Genomic DNA, 18554 nt, shown 5'->3' with positions numbered 1-18554 from the left:
ATTTTTATAAATGAGATTTGATATGTAGTCAATTTGTTGCTAATTTCAATAAAATTGCCCTTATTTCCCATCCTAAATATTCATTACCTCCAGCCTGATGAACAATATTCACTGTACATACCATCTCCAATTAAGCAGCAGGTGGAAGTAATGAATATTTAGCACCCAGAGTACTGTAATAGCACTGTTCAAACTCATGACTCCGCCATCATCACCTGCAGATTTCATTCCAAATTCCATGCCATCCCAATTTAAATGTACTGCCAGTCTTTCACCATCACCGATTAGGGATGGGCAATTAATGTGGGATTGACTGTTGTGTCCAAATCTAAAAAATTAATTTAAAAAAGTGTGCTCGAGTGAATCCATGCAAATGTGTTTTCAGTCAAGTAAGCTATTTTCTTGTCACACATTAATCTGCTATCATTCAAAACAACTGCAGATGAGATTATAAACACATAGGAATGAATTATGAGGAATTATTGTTTTAAGTGATAGATAATACATCAAAAGTTGAAGTTTCTGGTTAGAATTTTCTTGCCGTGCTTGCCCCCTTCCTCTCCCTCCCATCACTCACAAATGTGATATACATTAGTACTGTGTTAGTTAAGTGGAGTTAAATAAAATGGAATGCAAAATAAATACAGACCAACAGCAAAGAAGTAGTTGAAGTATGACTGGCATTTCATAAACTTTAAAAACTATCTGTAATCTGGAGATCATTGGAACTCATAAATAGGAGGTGATGGACAACTTGTGAACAGTCTGTGTGCTCAAGGTTCCCAATCCACTGTGCTCCTTTTCCATTTGAAGCAGTTCAGCAATTACCGGGAATCAGTAGGGAATTGCATTTCCTCACGAAAATTTCCCTTATATATTTTCCTCTGTCATCCTGATCACTTTTCATAACAGAAGTCAGAATATAGTATCTATTTCTGACATCTGGTGTTGGCCATAAATAATGGCAATGTGGGCCTTGGAGATATCACGAACAATGGATCATTTATCCTTCCCATGAATGTGGAGAATTTTGCAGAGACAGTATTTATGGTATTTTTCCTGTGCCTTGAGGTTTCTGTTGTAGATAGGTTGGGTGTCAGAAGCATAAAAGAAAGCCAGATCTTTGCTGCCCAGTAGATCATGAGCTTCACGCTATGTCTGAAATCTTGATGTTCAAAAGCTTTTTCCATAATGTGAACAGACACATTGAAGACAGTAGTAAATTGCTGAGAGGTGGGAAGGTAATCAGATTTTCCACAGTCCTACCTGAACCATTCTAAGTCAATATGGTACAACAGGGCAGGTTAGTAAAGGATGTTTGTTCTTGTGAATGTTATGTCAGTTTCATCCTCTTATAACCTTCAGTGAAAACAACAATACTAACTTACAACTCCACCTCTAACTAAGCATATATAAATGCAAAAGCTGTCTGCTACTGCAAAGGGTTTGATATTGATCTGAATGGAGAATCAATCTGCTGCAGATATCAGTCAGTATCACAGCTTGCATGGGATCATGACGCTTGTGTAAAATGGAGGCAAATTTCTGTGGGCAAATTAATTTCAGGAGTCTGTAACATATTCGCTTCTAAATGATGTAGTCAAAGGCTTTGGTGAGACCAAAGAAGGGTATGGATAGTGGCCAGTGTTGGACTCTTTTTTTTGTTGATCATGTCCCCTGGGCCTCTGAATGGACAAAATCTATGCTGTGATTGGAAAGTTGCCTCTTAAATAAGGCTGTTATAAAATTAGTTTGTTACGGATGATGTTGTAGTATATTTAACAAGACCAGAAATATCGTTGAATAAATTAAATGTAAGATTAGCAGAGTATGGATTAGTGTCTGGTTATAAAGTTAATGTTGATAAAAGTGAAGTGATGCCTATGGTTGACATGGATTATATGCAATGTAAAAAAAATGAAGTTCAAGTGGCAAAAAGAAGCAATTAAATATTTAGGAATAAAAATTAATTAAAAAATTAAGTTAAACTTGGAAATTTGAACAAGGAGGACTAAGATTACCAAATTTCAAAAATTATTATAAAGCAGCTCAATTAAGATTTTTGTCCTCCTGTTATCAAATTGGTGAGAAAACAGCTTGGGTTCAGATTGAAATGAATAAAATTGGAGAAATTATCCCAGAGCAATTTTTGTACAAGTGGAATTGTGAATTGTTGAAAAGGAAAATAGAAGTACCGATGTTAAAACATTTATTCAAGATGTGGAATGGGATCCATATCCATGTGGAGAGAGGAATTAAAAATGATCAAATACCCCAAATGATGTTAAGACAAAAATCAGCTTCTTCCCTTTAACTATGAATCATTCTTTATTTGATAGTTGGTAGAGTAAAGGTTTACAGAGGAAAAAAGATGGGTTTTCAGGATTTTTAAAAACTTTTGAACAATTACAAGAGAAATATGACATACAAAACACTACAATCTTTGCATATTATCAACTTAAATAATTTAAAAGAGAAATTGGGTGCACATTTGAGACCTCTAGAACAAAGTCAATTTGAATATTTAATTACAGATACATTTATTAAGAAATTTATTACGAATATGTATATAAAATTGCAAGATACTATGGGGGAAAAAGGACATGTATAAATCAAAGCAATAATGGGAAAGAGATTTAAATATACAAATCCAAAAGGAAATAGGGTCGAGAGTGTGTTACAAATACGATTAATGTTAGATATCAAATGGTTCAATATAATTTTCTACATCAAATATATTACACTCCATATAAATTAGATGGACTTAATTCTAATTATTCTGATAAGTGTTTCTGATGTAATAAGGAAATAAGGACTTTTGTACATTTGGTTTGGTCCTATGTAAAAGTGGAAGGGTTCTGAATGGATTTGAGTATATTACGAGGGTAAATTATGAAGATAAAGATACAAAAAGATCTGAGAATATTTCTATTTGGAAATATAGATGAAGTAGATACAAAATTGAAGTTGGATAAATATCAAGAAAAATTTCTGAGTATAGCAATAGTGACAGCAAAGAAATGTGTAGCAATAATGTGGAAAACGGAGAATGTTGTAACAATAGATAGATGGAATACTGAAATGTAAAATTGTGTACCATAAGAAAAAAAATTACTTATAGTTTAAGGAATCAGATTGGAAGTTTTCATAAGATTTGGGAATCGAATATGGATTTCGTGGATAAAAGTCTATCCACATCTTACACTTTATCTGCACTGCTCAGCTAATAATTAATAAAAAATAGCTAATAAATATTAATTATGATAATAATGATTAATGTATAGATTTAAGGTGTTTTTCTTTTATTTTTTTTCTTTCTTGGGGAGGGATGTTGGGGAGAAAATAGAAAAAAATCATTGTATCATTTTGTATTACGTTGTTTCAAGTTGTTAAAATGCAAATGATAAATAAAATATTCAAGAAAAAGGCTGTTGAGGAAGATACTACTGATGATCCTCCCTGTGCAGGGAGACCCCCACCCCCTCCTTCCCCCCCCCCCCCCACACAATAGTTACCAGAGTCTGACAGTTTTTTGATGTTTCCCATGTTATCCTCTCCTTTGCAGATTTAGGCAGGAGGTTGTGGACTTTTAACTAACTCTTCACCTCCAAGTTTTTGGATTTGTATTTTTGAGGACTTGCTATTGAGTTGAGATAGACTTTTATGCTTGTGAGCAGTCGCCTAAAATGGTTGCTGAAGGATGAGATTTTCTGTCCACGAAAAACAGTCGAGAATTGTTCGTTCCAGAAGGTGCTGAAGCCGCCTTTCCATGATGAGTTCACTAATATTCCTCGATCTAATCTGCTTATGTCATAGCTAATTGTGGCTTGTTGAGCCATCTGTGCTCTCCATCCATTACCAGTTTTTAAAATTATAGTGATGGACTTTTGACCTAATGCACCTATACAGTTATTTCTTTTCCCTCAAGGAAACAGGAGACTTTCCAATCCAGAAGAACCTTACTATTCATTCAGGTGCCTTGCCGCTCAGCATGGGCGGTTTCTCTCCATCCGTCATGATCTCTGACCCACCGAATTGTAGTTGTTGCCTCTTCATTTTCGGTGAAGGCTCCATCTTGGAGCTGAGACTGTGGTTGATGTTGAGTTCATGATTATACAGCCAGTTGTACTGTTCGTACTGGATGGGTAACCCAGACCATTGATCAGCAGATTATTCTACCCAGCATTTTTAGTATTTTTAAAACCATAAATTTTAATTTGTCGATTCTGCTTGTAAAAACCATCCACCATCTGCAATCTATGGCTTTACGTGACCCTGATTGGAAGGCTAAACAGGTACAACACCTTGCCCAAGGGTATCCTGTAGGCTATTGTACGTAAGGAGCACCTTGCATCTCCTTTTGCTGAACAACTGTACAGCACTGACACTGACACCTTTACTATTACTTAGTTCTTTTATCCACTGGTCATTATCAAACCAATTCTGGTTCTTGCCAGAGAAGCCAAGAGTCTCTTCCAGGTGCCAAATATTGGACTTCTGGGCAGGCCATTAGCTATGGATAGCTCTTACAGATGAAAGTTTTAACTCATAAACAGAACTATTGAATAATACTTGGCAAAGGAGGATGCAACTTCTTTACTCAAATACAAAGGTAAATGCTTTGCCACAGTATTTTACAATCTACTTACCCTGCATTCAGCATAGCTGCTCCGATACTTAGAACTCCACATCCACACCCAAGATCAGCAACCAGTTTATTCTCAATGTCATCGAAGGTTGTGTGGATTGTGTACAGCATACATGCTAAAAATAAGGGAAGATTATTGTTCACTGTCAAAAACTACTTAAAATTTATGAAGTCACTATGTATTTTGGTAATAATGTTTATGAAACACAAATAATGGAATTTTTTGCATAGCTGAGTTCAGAACGTGGTGAAATTAAGGAGATAAGATATGTTTTAAAGGGGTAATATCCAACATAGATTCAGAATTGGTTACTAGACTGAAAGAAACAGTGGGTAAAACAGATCTCTTGATGTTAACAGACTGAGACTAATGGGATACTGCAGGGATTGGTGCTTAGGCCCTGCTTAGCCAAATCAATGATTTGGCTGATGAGACCAAATTTCATATTTCCAAATTTGTTGATAATATTAAATTGGGTGGGATTATAGTGTGGAAGATATAAAAGATGGTTAGTCAAGTCAGAACATACTGAATGGAATATAATGTGGAAAAAGTGTAATTACTGTTCTCATGAATTAATCAGTGTGATTTCAGGAGTTCAGTTCAATCATGTTGAGAACTGTGAAGACTTTCCTTCAGACAATTTTCTTGACTTAGTCATCTGTTTACATTTGGTTATTTATTTTGGGAGGTTGGGAATTGTGTCAAGTAAGCAAAGATAATTCCTACTATGAACTATATTTAGAGTTCCTGAATTTTCATTTAGATTGGGTTATTTCACCCAAATGATCAGCCACTGTCATTTCTTTCAGAACAACTTTTTGAATCAGGACAGAGAATCAAAATCATTGCTCTTTGTGGCAAGACCTATACTAATTTGTGCAATTAAACTCTTAATCCATTGCACTCTAGACTTTAGTGCTTTATTGGCAGATTCTTCATATTTTCAAATGTAATTCAAATTAATACTCCACTATACCTTTAATTCACTTTTTTCACAGATGTTGCGGTGTAGTTTAAAAAAAAATATGATAGACTATTTCACCAATTAATCTCGATTTCCAATCATTGATTTTATCTGGGATATCTTTGGCTGTAAACTATTCTTGGTAATAGCTACCATTTGGCAAATTGAGTTACTTATTTTTAAATGAGATAAAGGCATTCAGAGGTGTACCTCATTAAGTCTGAGATTATTTTTGACACACCTCCCAATTTCTAGAACCAATCAGTAACACAATATTGTTTGGGTTGAACTAATGTACGACAAATGTAAGAATATATTACAAACAGAAACCAATAGATTATAAATGTTTAGTTATTTGATGATGCTATTTGAGTGACTTAAAACTTTGGGTGGAAAAAAAAGGGATTTAGGGAAGGGGGTTTAAGTGGAGCGCTGAGGCAGCCAAAAGCTGGCCCATAACCGATGACATTGACAGGTGGATGCAGAGAACCTAAAAGAACAGTGGAAGATACAAAACTGCTAGAATGTGCAGGGATTGGGAATGAGCTGTACCTTAATTCAGAAATGTGATCATTGGAGGAGTTTCCCAAGTAAGACTGAGGCTGAGGAATCTATGGCCCCCAGCTTCCTGGTATTCTTCTAGCCAATGGACAGTCTCTGAAGAATAAAACTGAGGAACTCAGAGCAAGATTGCTATACCAGAGGGACACACTGAATTGCTGGGTCTCTATGAAGAGACTCTATTGCTCACCCCCCCCTCCCCCAAACATTTGGACTCAGCCCTTCAGCCCGAAGGTTTCATCCCACAAGGGCAAGATGGTGTTTTCAGGTAAAGGAAGAGGTGACAGAGTTTGTTTCGTGGTTAACTCTTCCTGGTGCTCAGATGTGGCAACCCTATAACAGGGCTACTTCCCTCATCTGGAACATCTGGTGCTGAAGTGCCAATCCTGCTGCTTTCCAAGGGAATTCACCTCCAGTTAACTTCCCTCCACAGAAAGATCATATGCTAATATTGAGGATCCATATGGCATAATTAACAAACATCATACCAACTGTACAACATAGAAATGGGCCCTTCAGCCCAACTCATCCTTGCCAATTGTGAGGTTTGTCAACATTTCAGGTTGAAATCCTTCAAAAGCCTTTAGCCCTCTGATGCTGCTCAACTGAGTGAATTCCTGAAGATTGATTTTTATTCCTGATTTCAGCAGTCTGTTTTGTCACCCTGTGGGAAAATCTTGCCCCAGAGATTTCCTTTAAATTTCCCACCTCTAATTTTAGACATCCACCCAAAGAAAACAACATTGATGAAGTCCAACTCAAACCATTGACATTTCTACCCAGATACTGTCTGAGCTGCTGAGTTCCTCCAGTAGTTCTTTGTTTGCTCAACACAAACATGCTGGAGTTTGCAGATAACACATCAGTAGTTAGCCTCATTTGCAACAGAGAACATAGAACAACACAGTACAGTACAGGCCCTTCAGCCCACGATGTGGTGCCAAACTCTATAAACCTACTCAACAATCTAAACCTTTACTACCTCATACCCATAATCTCTATTTTTCTTGAATCACGTGCCTGTCCAAGAATCTTTTAAATGTCCCTATTGTACCAGCCTCCACCACCACCCCTGGTAATGCATTCCAGGCACCAACTACTCTCTGTGTTTAAAAAAAACTTACCTCTGATGTCTCCTTCAAACTTTCCTTCCCTCACCTTATACTGATGTCCCCTGGTATTTGCTACTGGTGCCCTGGGGAAAAGGTCCTGGCTGTCCATCCTATCATGGAGGCCTCTCATAGACCTCTATTAAGTTACCTCTCATCCGGGGAGGAGTCACGTGATGGAGTAGTGGCCGGACGGTGAACTCCATCCCTCTCCAGAAAAGTCGGGAAAAACAAGAGAAAATACAAAGGCACAGAAATAAAAGTTAAAGAAAAGTGAGTATAAAGGTGGAAAGAAGATGGCGACAAAAAAAGAAAAATCAAAATCAACGGTAAGAAGAGAGGAAGAGAAGACAACGGAGGAAGAAGGAGAAGGCCTTACCTGTCCGAAGAGGCCCGCTGTGGAGAGAGAAGCCCGCTTCCTCAGGTCGGTAGAAATAGGACTACAAAAATGGCTCGCAGAGCCGAGTAAAAGTGCGCAACCGCGCATGAAAAAAAACACACCGACGGGAGGGGGGACCAGCTGGGGAGTCGATCTCCACAGCCGGCAACGACAGCTGCAGAACACCTGCAGCAAGAAGAGACCACAGAAGACAATGAAAACAAGAAAGAAGAGAAGAAAAGGGCAACAAAGAAACAACAGATGGCCAACCCAGAGGAAGAAGAAGAGGAAGAGTACAGTGAAATAGAAGAAGGGAAAGGCAAGGTAAAGGATATACTTTCTCTTGTTAGAGGATACATGGAGTCATTTAAAGAATGGCAAACACAGGAATTTAATGATTTAAGAAGAAGAATAAACAACACAGAAGAGAAAGTGAATAAAATAGATATGACCTTAACAGAAATGGGAAAGAAAATGGACAAGATGGAAGAGCGGGTAGTAGCAGCAGAAATGGAGGTAGAAGACTTAAAAAAGAAATTGGAGGAATCTAATAAAAAAACTAAAGAGACACAAGAACTACTAGCTCAAAAAATAGATATAATGGAAAATTATAACAGAAGAAATAACATAAAGATAGTGGGCCTTAAGGAAGATGAAGAAGGCAAGAATATGACGGAGTTTATAAAAGAGTGGATCCCTAAGACCCTAGGATGTCCAGAACTACAGCAAGAAATGGAAATAGAAAGGGCACATAGTGCATTGGCCTCTAAACCACAACCACAACAAAAACCAAGATCTATTTTAGTAAAATTCCTAAGATATACTACAAGAGAAAAGGTACTAGAGAAGACAATGGAAAAAGTAAGAGAGGGCAACAAACCACTGGAGTATAAAGGGCAAAAAATCTTCATTTATCCAGATATAAGTTTTGAACTCCTAAAGAAGAGAAAAGAGTTCAATACAGCAAAGGCGATTTTATGGAAGAAAGGGTATAAATTTATACTAAAGCATCCAGCGGTATTGAAAATATTTATTCCAGGACAACAAAACAGACTATTCTCGGATCCAGAAGAAGCACGAAAATTTGCAGAACAATTACAAAAATAGACTGAGGGATGAAGACGGGTAATGAGAGTAAAAATGATCACGATTGATATGTATGTGGGTAAAGACAAAAATAGACTGAGGGATGAAGACGGGTAATGAGAGTAAAAATGATCACGATTGATATGTATGCGGGTAAAGAGGTATAAGAGTGAATAGAGACAATGAGCATACATGAATGTATCTGTACTTAGAGGAAAATATAGATAGTATAGACCAGAATTAATAAGGGAAGGTAATGGAATAGAGAGAATAAGGAGGGAATTAAAAGAGTGACCTTTGTGACATATGAAAAGTGAAATCTTTTCTGGGGGGGGCTGGGTGGGGGGAAATAGCGGTCACTGCAAAATCAGTTGACGCTTGCGAGTGGATTCGCAAATCCAAATGGAGAGGGGAGATGTGGTTGTCCGACAAGGGATAAAGGACAACTCAGGAGGGGAAGGGGAGATTGGGGATAAAAAAGATATAAATAGGAGAATAAGGAAAATGTTGGATGTTGTAGGAATGTTGTCTTATAAAGAGTTGAAAATAAGAAAACAGAAATGGAAAAGGAGGAAAGGTAATGATGGAAAAACGGAAAGAGAAGATAAACAAAATATAAAATGGCTACGCTGAACTATATGACTTTAAATATTAATGGAATACATAACCAAATTAAAAGGAAGAAACTACTAAATTTACTGAAAAAGGAAAAAATTGATATAGCATTTGTCCAAGAAACACACTTAACTGAATTGGAGCACAAGAAATTAAAGAGAGATTGGGTAGGACATGTAACAGCAGCATCGTATAATTCAAAAGCAAGAGGAGTGGCTATATTAATTAGTAAAAATGTGCCATTTAAAATAGAAGAGGAAATAATAGATCCAGCAGGGAGATATGTTATGATAAAATGTCAGATATATTCGGAGTTTTGGAATCTACTTAATATATATTCACCTAACGAAGAAGATCAAAAGTTTATGCAAGATATCTTTTTGAAGGTAGCTAATACGCAAGGGAACATACTAATAGGAGGGGATTTCAACCTGAATTTGGATCCAAATATGGATAAAATGGGGAAAAAAATTAACAGGAAGAACAAAGTAACCAAATTTATAATTAAATCAATGCAAGAAATGAAACTTTTGGATATATGGAGGAAACAAAACCCAAAAGAAAAGGAATACTCATACTACTCGGCTAGACATAAAACATACTCAAGAATAGACCTATTTTTGTTATCAGCTAGTATGCAGGATAGAGTAAGAAAAACAGAATATAAAGCAAGAATGCTATCGGACCATTCACCCTTAATATTGACAGTAAAGCTAGAGGACATCCCTCCAAGAATGTATAGATGGAGATTAAACCCCATGCTACTTAAAAGACAGGATTTTAGAGAATTTATTGAAAAACAATTAAAAATGTATTTTGAAGTAAATACGGAATCAGTGGAAGATAAGTTTATACTATGGGACGCAATGAAAGCATTCATTAGAGGACAAATAATAAGTTATGTAACCAAGATGAAGAAGGACTATAATCAGGAAACAGAGCAGTTGGAAAGGGAAATAGTAAACTTAAAAAAAAATTAGCAATGAAGGAAGATACAACTAAAAGAAGAGAATTGGTGGATAAAAAAATAAAATATGAAACATTACAAACATATAAGGTAGAGAAGAATATAATGAAGACAAAACAGAAATATTATGAACTAGGTGAAAAAACGCACAAAATCCTAGCATGGCAGCTTAAGACAGAGCAAGCTAAGAAAATGGTATTGAATCAAGGGAAAAAGACAAACAAATTACATATAATCCAAAAGAAATTAAGGAAAACTTTAGAGAATTCTATGAACAATTATACCAAACTGAAAACGAAGGGAAAGAAGGGAAAATAGATGAATTTTTGACTAAAATTGAACTACCAAAACTACAAATAGAGGAACAAAATAAATTAACAGAACCATTTGGAACAGTAGAAATACAAGAGATAATAAAAAAATTACCAAATAATAAGACACCAGGAGAGGATGGATTTCCAATAGAATTCTACAAAACATTTAAAGACTTATTAATACCGCCCCTCCTGGATGTAATCAACCAGATTGATGAGACACAAAACTTACCAGATTCATGTAAACAGCAATAATTACAGTAATACTAAAACAAGGGAAAGATCCACTCTCACCAGCGTCATATAGACCAATATCTTTGCTAAACACAGATTATAAGATAATAGCTAAACTATTAGCAAACAGATTAGCAGAACAGGTACCGAAAATGGTAAATTTAGACCAAACTGGATTTATCAAAAAAAGACGCACAACAGACAATATTTGTAAATTTATTAACTTAATTCATGCAGTAGAAGGAAATAAAGCACCTACAGTAGCAGTTGCTTTAGACGCAGAGAAGGCCTTCGACAGAGTAGAATGGAATTATTTGTTCAAAGTATTGCAAAAATTCAGTTTACCGGAGAAGTATATTAATTGGATTAAAGCATTATATAAGGGACCGTTAGCGAAAGTGACAGTAAATGGACATGTATCAAAGCAATTTAACTTAAGCAGGTCAACGCGGCAGGATGCCCACTATCACCTTTATTGTTTGCGCTAGCTATAGAACCACTAGCAGAATTGATAAGAATAGATAATATAAAAGGAATAAAAATAAAAGACAGGGAATATAAAATCAGTCTATTTGCGGATGATGTTATAGTGTACTTAACAGAAACAGAACTATCAATAAAAGAATTATATAAGAAATTGAAGGAATATGGAGAAGTGTCGGGTTACAAGATAAACGTAAATAAAAGTGAAGCAATGCCTATGAATAATGCGGATTTCTCAAAATTTAAGAAGGAATCTCCATTCAGATGGCAAATGCAGGCAATAAGATACCTAGGTGTACAAATAAACAAAAATCTAGGCCAATTATATAAACTCAATTACAATCCACTAATGAAAAAATTACAGGACGATTTAGAGCATTGGAAAGATCTACCACTAACACTGATAGGAAGGATAAACTGTATTAAAATGAACATTTTTCCAAGGATACTATACTTATTTCAGGCATTGCAATACAACTGACAGAAAAAGTCACTGTATATGTGTGAAAAAGAAAAAGTGTATATCATGGCTAATGTGATTTATGGTGTGAAAAATAAAAAATTAAAAAAAAAGTTACCTCTCATCCTTCTTCACTCCAAAGAGAAAAGCCCTAGCTCTGCTAACCTTGCCTCACAAGACTTCTTCTCCAATCCAGCTAACATCCTGGTAAATCTCCTATGCACCCTCTCTAAAGCTTCCACATCCTTCCTGTAATGAGGCAACCAGAACTGAACACAATATTCCAACTGTGGGTCTAACCAGAGTTTTATAGAACTGCAACGTTACCTCACATTTGCTTCCAAGCCCCCTGCCAAACTAGTTTAAATCCTCCCTAATAGCTCTAATAAACCTCTCCACCAGGATATTGGTCCCCTTCCAGTTCAGGTGCAACCGGTCTATTTTGTACAGATCATTACCTTCCCCAGAAGAAATTCCAATGATCCAGAAATCTGAACACCTATCTCAGGTGGACCAGGGATGACCACCCTCCTCTACACATTAGTAGCTCGATAGTGGAAAGTAGAGACCACCATGTTCTTTGGAGTCCACTTCTGTGACCTATCCTGGACAGACGACATCTCCTCACTTGTTAGGAAGGCACAACTATTGCACTCCAGAGAAGGCTGAGGCAGGCAAGGCGACTGGCCATCATTCCATTAACTTTCTACAGGAGCTCTATTGAGAACATCCTGGCTGGCTGCTTCATGATGTGGTATGGTTAGTGTAGTGCATAGGGTCAAAAGTCAATCCACAGGATCATAAAATAGTTGTTTAAAGAGGGCTTGCAAAATCAGCAAGGACCACTACCACCTCCACTTAGCATCTGTAAGATGCTTCTGTTGGGAAAAGGATACAGAAATATTAGAGCCAGAACCATCATGAGGAGTAGCTTCATCCAACAAGTAGTGAATTGGTGAATGACTGTTAAACTGCTAAAACAACTCTCCAAGTAATAATCTTTATTTTAATATATATACTGTTTGTCTGTATGTGTGTTATGTATGTGTGTTTGCAATGTTTTGCACCATGAACCAGAGAACAATTGATGAAAAATAAACGTGAACTTGAGAGACTCAGCAGGTCACATAACATCCATAGGAAGCAAAAGGCAACCAAAATTTCAGGCCTGAGCCCTTCATCAGGAATCTGGAAAAGCAGGTGGAGGCCTTTGTCCTCTTCCCCCATCACTTCCAGCTTTTGTTCTCTTTTACTCTCCCAGCGGCGGGCAGCAACCTCCTTTGAAGAAGACCGCAGAGCCCACCTCACTGACAAAAGGCAAAGGAGGAAAAACCCAACACCCAACCCCAACCCACCCATTTTCCCCTGCAACCGTGCCTGCCTGTCCCGCATCGGACTTGTCAGCCACCAACGAGCCTGCAGCTGACGTGGACATTTACCCCCTCCATAAATCTTCGTCACACCCCTAACGTCGAGGTACTCGAGATGGCAGAGGTCGACAGCATCGAGTCCACGCTGCTGAAGATCCAGCTGCGCTGGATGGGTCACGTCTCCAGAATGGAGGACCATCGCCTTCCCAAGATCGTATTATATGGCGAGCTCTCCACTGGCCACCGTGACAGAGGTGCACCAAAGAAAAGGTACAAGGACTGCCTAAAGAAATCTCTTGGTGCCTGCCACATTGACCACCGCCAGTGGGCTGATAACGCCTCAAACCGTGCATCTTGGCGCCTCACAGTTTGGCGGGCAGCAGCCTCCTTTGAAGAAGACCGCAGAGCCCACCTCACTGACAAAAGGCAAAGGAGGAAAAACCCAACACCCAACCCCAACCAACCAATTTTCCCTTGCAACCGCTGCAATCGTGTCTGCCTGTCCCGCATCGGACTGGTCAGCCACAAACGAGCCTGCAGCTGACGTGGACTTTTTTACCCCCTCCATAAATCTTCGTCCGCGAAGCCAAGCCAAAGAAGAAGAAAGAAATCTTCGTCCGCGAAGCCAAGCCAAAGAAAAGAAGAAAGCAGACCCCATAGTTAGAGTAAAAGCACAATGCTGGAGAAACGGCAGGCCAAACAAATGTAGCAAAGATAAAGAATGAAAGATACATAACCAAAAAGCCTGAAACGTTGGTTATGTATCTTTATCTTTGCTACATAAAGACTTGCTGAGTTTTTCGACCTCCTTGTGCTACTTGACTCCCCCTTCACCGACCCCGCCCCCTTTTTGTGTCCAGGCATATACGTCTATCCCAGATTGCTGACAAAGGGACACAACCTTTCAGTGGACTCAACGACAGCATCTGCAGATTATTCAATTGGCCCTCGTCACTAGGTCGCTCGATGGGCTGAAGTCCCCCGTTTCTGTGCTGTCCAGTTCTATATGTGACCAGTGAAAAGAAGCCCAGCCTATCCGAATTTTCCTCACATGAGACAAATGCAATTCCAATGAACGATTGATAAATAAGATTGATTTTTAAACATGATCACTTCCTTCCTGCATCCCACTTTTTCCACGGGGCACGAACTGCTGGGCCTTTTCCTCCGGTGGAGGTGAATGGGCAGACGCTTTGGGCCAGGTCATCAGTGACCTCTCTCGCCACCCCCCCCCCCCCCCCCCACAAAAGCGGGGATTTTACATGCATTCGGAAGTAAATACTAACACGAAATCATCCGCGATCGGCACGAAACAGCGGCTGATCTGAGCCTTTAACTTCCAGCGGAGAGCTGAGGCCTCAGGTCGGGAGCCCCTGGATCAAGAGCTGGGAAGGGATGAGGGGTGGGGGGGACACGACGCGTGTACCTGCGATGTGCGGGCTGGTCGGATACTGCTCCAGCACCAACTTGGGCCGCTCGAACCCCTGGACCCGTTGGAGCGAACTTTCCAGCTCCTTCAACCTCATGGCCCACCCGCCCGCCGGCCGCCTGGGCCGGAACGAAGCCCCAGCGCAGCGAGCGGCCCCGGCCCCGCCAATGCGCGGGAACCGCCAGGTGGCGCTGCTCCGTCAGAAACCGGTCGATGAAGCCCAATCGACGTTCATTTTCCTGAACGAGCAGAGCCTCAAAGAGGCGGTTCGTGTGTTGGCCAAAAGTCAGCGTTGAAAGTGGGGTGAAGGAAGAAGGTCTGCGATTCACAAATCTTCCTTCACTTTGGAGGGCTGTTTAGGGCCAGGAAAGGTGGAGAGGGAGGAGGTGTGGCATTTCCTCTCTATCTTTCCCAGGTTTTGCTCCCCCCTTGGTCCTTTCATCCCTTCCCACAAATTCCCCCCCTCCCGTCCCCTCCCTTCCCTTGATCCCTACTCCCCCCCTTGGTCCCTACTCCCCCCCTCCCCTCCCTTGGTCCCTACTCCCCCCTCCCCTCCCTTGGTCCCTACTCCTCCCCTCCCCTCCCTTAGTCCCTACTCCCCCCCTCCCCTCCCGGTCCCTACTCACCCCCCTCCCCTCCCCTCCCGGTCCCTACTCACCCCCCTCCCCTCCCCTCCCCTCCCTTGGTCCCTACTCCCCCCTCCCCTCCCCTCCCCTCCCTTGGTCCCTACTCCTCCCCTCCCCTCCCTTGGTCCCTACTCCCCCCCTCCCCTCCCCTCCCTTAGTCCCTACTCCCCCCCTCCCCTCCCTTGGTCCCTACTCCCCCCCCTCCCCTCCCTTGGTCCCTACTCCCCCCCTCCCCTCCCTTGGTCCCTACTCCCCCCCCTCCCCTCCCTTGGTCCCTACTCCCCCCCTCCCCTCCCTTGGTCCCTACTCCCCCCCTCCCCTACCTTGGTCCCTACCCCCCTCCCCTCCCTTGGTCCCTACTCCCCCCCTCCCCTCCCTTGGTCCCTACTCCCCCCCTCCCCTCCCTTGGTCCCTACTCCCCCCCTCCCCTCCCTTGGTCCCTACTCCCCCCCTCCCCTCCCTTGGTCCCTACTCCCCCCCTCCCCTCCCTTGGTCCCTACTCCCCCCCCCTCCCCTCCCTTGGTCCCTACTCCCCCCCTCCCCTCCCTTGGTCCCTACTCCCCCCCTCCCCTCCCTTGGTCCCTACTCCCCCCCCTCCCCTCCCTGGTCCCTACTCCCCCCCCTCCCCTCCCTTGGTCCCTACTCCCCCCCCTCCCCTCCCTTGGTCCCTACTCCCCCCCCTCCCCTCCCTTGGTCCCTACTCCCCCCCCCCTCCCCTCCCTTGGTCCCTACTCCCCCCCCCCTCCCCTCCCTTGGTCCCTACTCCCCCCCTCCCCCTCCCTTGGTCCCTACTCCCCCCTCCCCTCCCTTGGTCCCTACTCCCCCCCCTCCCCTCCCTTGGTCCCTACTTCCCCCCCCTCCCCTCCCTTGGTCCCTACTCCCCCCCTCCCCTCCCTTGGTCCCTACTCCCCCCTCCCCTCCCTTGTCCCTACTCCCCCCCCTCCCCTCCCTTGGTCCCTACTCCCCCCCCTCCCCTCCCTTGGTCCCTACTCGCCCCCCCCTCCTTGGTCCCTACTCCCCCCCCCTCCCCTCCCTTGGTCCCTACTCCCCCCCTCCCCTCCCTTGGTCCCTACTCCCCCCTCCCCTCCCTTGGTCCCTACTCCCCCCCTCCCCTCCCTTGGTCCCTACTCCCCCCCCTCCCCTCCCTTGGTCCCTACTCCCCCCCCTCCCCTCCCTTGGTCCCTACTCCCCCCCCCCCTCCCCTCCCTTGGTCCCTACTCCCCCCCCCTCCCCTCCCTTGGTCCCTACTCCCCCCTCCCTCCCTTGGTCCTACTCCCCCCTCCCCTCCCTTGGTCCCTACTCCCCCCTCCCCTCCTTGGTCCCTACTCCCCCCCTCCCCTCCCTTGGTCCCTACTCCCCCCTCCCCTCCCTTGGTCCCTACTCCCCCGCCCTCCCACCCCCCCCCTCCCTTGGTCCATACTCTCCCCCCCCCTCCCTTGGTCCCTACTCTCCCCCTCCCCTCCCTTGGTCCCTACTCCCCCCCTCCCCTCCCTTGGTCCCTACTCCCCCCCTCCCCTCCCTTGGTCCCTACTCCCCCCCTCCCCTCCCTTGGTCCCTACTCCCCCCCTCCCCTCCCTTGGTCCCTACTCCCCCCCTCCCCTCCCTTGGTCCCTACTCCCCCCCTCCCCTCCCTTGGTCCCTACTCCCCCCCTCCCCTCCCTTGGTCCCTACTCCCCCCCTCCCCTCCCTTGGTCCCTACTCCCCCCTCCCCTCCCTTGGTCCCTACTCCCCCCCTCCCCTCCCTTGGTCCCTACCTCTGTAACTGCAGGAAATGCTGTAATTTTAGCACTGTATATAGAGAAGGAAAATGTTCATCTTAATGATCTAAAATGTATTGTTTCTGCTTAATAGAAATGAAATAGGCAGTTAATTATTATCTATTACCACTGGAGCAGGAGAGAGCTTGATGTACTAATTTTTATTTTGAAAAAAAAACATGACAGAATATGTGGAAGAACAAAATTCAATTTCTGTATTCTGGAACAGTATTGAAAGTGAACCATTGCATTGGAAGCAATTTATTACTGCTTTATCAGTTTCTTTCATTTATGAAAAGCTGTTAAATTGAAGATGAGAATTTATTGAGGACCATTGCAGCATGTTAGTGAGGAGAGATCTGGATGAAAAGGCCTAATGTCATTGAAGTATTCCTCTATACTGCAGATAAGTTGGTGAAAAAAAAATTACAGGTCCACTTAGTGTTTCATTTATCTTGAATTTAGAAGGGTGGATTATAAGTTTGCAAGAAGGTTGGAGGTATTGTGGGTAGCGTAGAAAGTTTCCATTGGTTGCGACAGGATATAGACAGGATGCAGAGTTGGGCAGAGAAGTGGCAAACGGAGTTCAAGCTGGAGAAGTGTGAAGTGATGCATTTTTGAAGGTCAAACTTGATGGTGGAGAAGATAGTTTATGGCAGAATTCTTAATAGTGTGGAAGACAGAAAGATCTTGGGGTCAAAATTCATGGACCTCTCAAGGTGGCTGCAGAGGTTGATAGGGTAGTTAAGGTTTAACTATTGCAAGGGAGGAGCTGAAAGAAATCAATATCTAGAAGGGCATGGTCTTGGGGAAATTGAAGGGATTGAAGGCCGATAAATCCCAAGGGCCTGATAATCTACATCCTAGGGTACTTAAGGAAGTGGACATTCAGATAGCAGATGCTTTAAGAATTATTTTCCAGAACTCGATAGACTCAGAATCAGTACCCATGGATTGGAGGGTAGCTAATGTTACCCCACTATTTAAAAAGTGGGGTAGAGAAAAACTGGGGAATTATAGGCCGGTGAGCCTTACATCAGTAGTGGGCAGGATGTAATAGCGGAGCATATGACTAGCAGAGAAGGGATTGGACAGAGTCAACATGGATTTACAAAAGGTAAATCGTGCTTGACAAATCTATTGGAATTCTTTGAGATGGTGACAGATAAAATAGATGGGGGAGAGCCTGTGAATGTGGTGTACCTGGACTTCCAAAAGGCTTTCGATAAGGTCCCACATAAACGACTGGCATGCAAAATCAAGGCTCATGGGATTGGGGGCAAGGTATTGATGTGGATTGAGAACTGGCTGGCAGATAGAAAACAGAGAGTTGGGATAAATGGCTCGTTTTCTGAGTGGCCAGTGGGGTGCCACAGGTATCTGTACTGGGACCCCAGCTGTTCACAATTTACGTTAATGATCTAGATGAGGGGGGGGAGTCACGTGATGGAGTAGTGGCCGGTCAGGGAACTCCAGCCCTCTCCGGAAAAGTTTAAAAAAATACACAAAACACAAAGGTACAAGAATAAAAATTAAAACAAAGTAAAA

At 42.4% G+C, this 18554-nt stretch overlaps 1 protein-coding gene across 4 annotated transcripts in view; it reads right to left on the bottom strand.

Annotated features, from left to right (window-relative positions):
- mettl5 (methyltransferase 5, N6-adenosine) overlaps positions 1 to 18554 on the bottom strand; it is a 55526-nt gene that overhangs the window by 15927 nt on the left and 21045 nt on the right. The window contains exons 1-2 of one of the 4 annotated variants that reach the window (XR_011356783.1): positions 14621 to 14831; positions 4650 to 4764 (exon numbers count right to left, since the gene is read on the bottom strand). Coding sequence is in view for 3 of the 4 variants with exons in the window: in XM_069935684.1 (XP_069791785.1) it covers positions 4650 to 4764; positions 14621 to 14720 (215 nt within the window). In the remaining variant the exon portion in view is untranslated. Of the gene's footprint in view, positions 1 to 4649; positions 4765 to 14620; positions 14833 to 18554 lie in introns of those variants that run through there. The other 3 variants (XM_069935684.1, XM_069935682.1, XM_069935683.1) reach the window with 3 other exon arrangements.

The sequence above is a fragment of the Narcine bancroftii genome, chromosome 4 (assembly GCF_036971445.1).
Source record: "Narcine bancroftii isolate sNarBan1 chromosome 4, sNarBan1.hap1, whole genome shotgun sequence".
NCBI lineage: Eukaryota > Metazoa > Chordata > Chondrichthyes > Torpediniformes > Narcinidae > Narcine > Narcine bancroftii.
The sequence above is the reverse complement of the archived record's forward strand: the minus strand, read 5'-3'. Positions and strand labels throughout refer to the sequence as shown.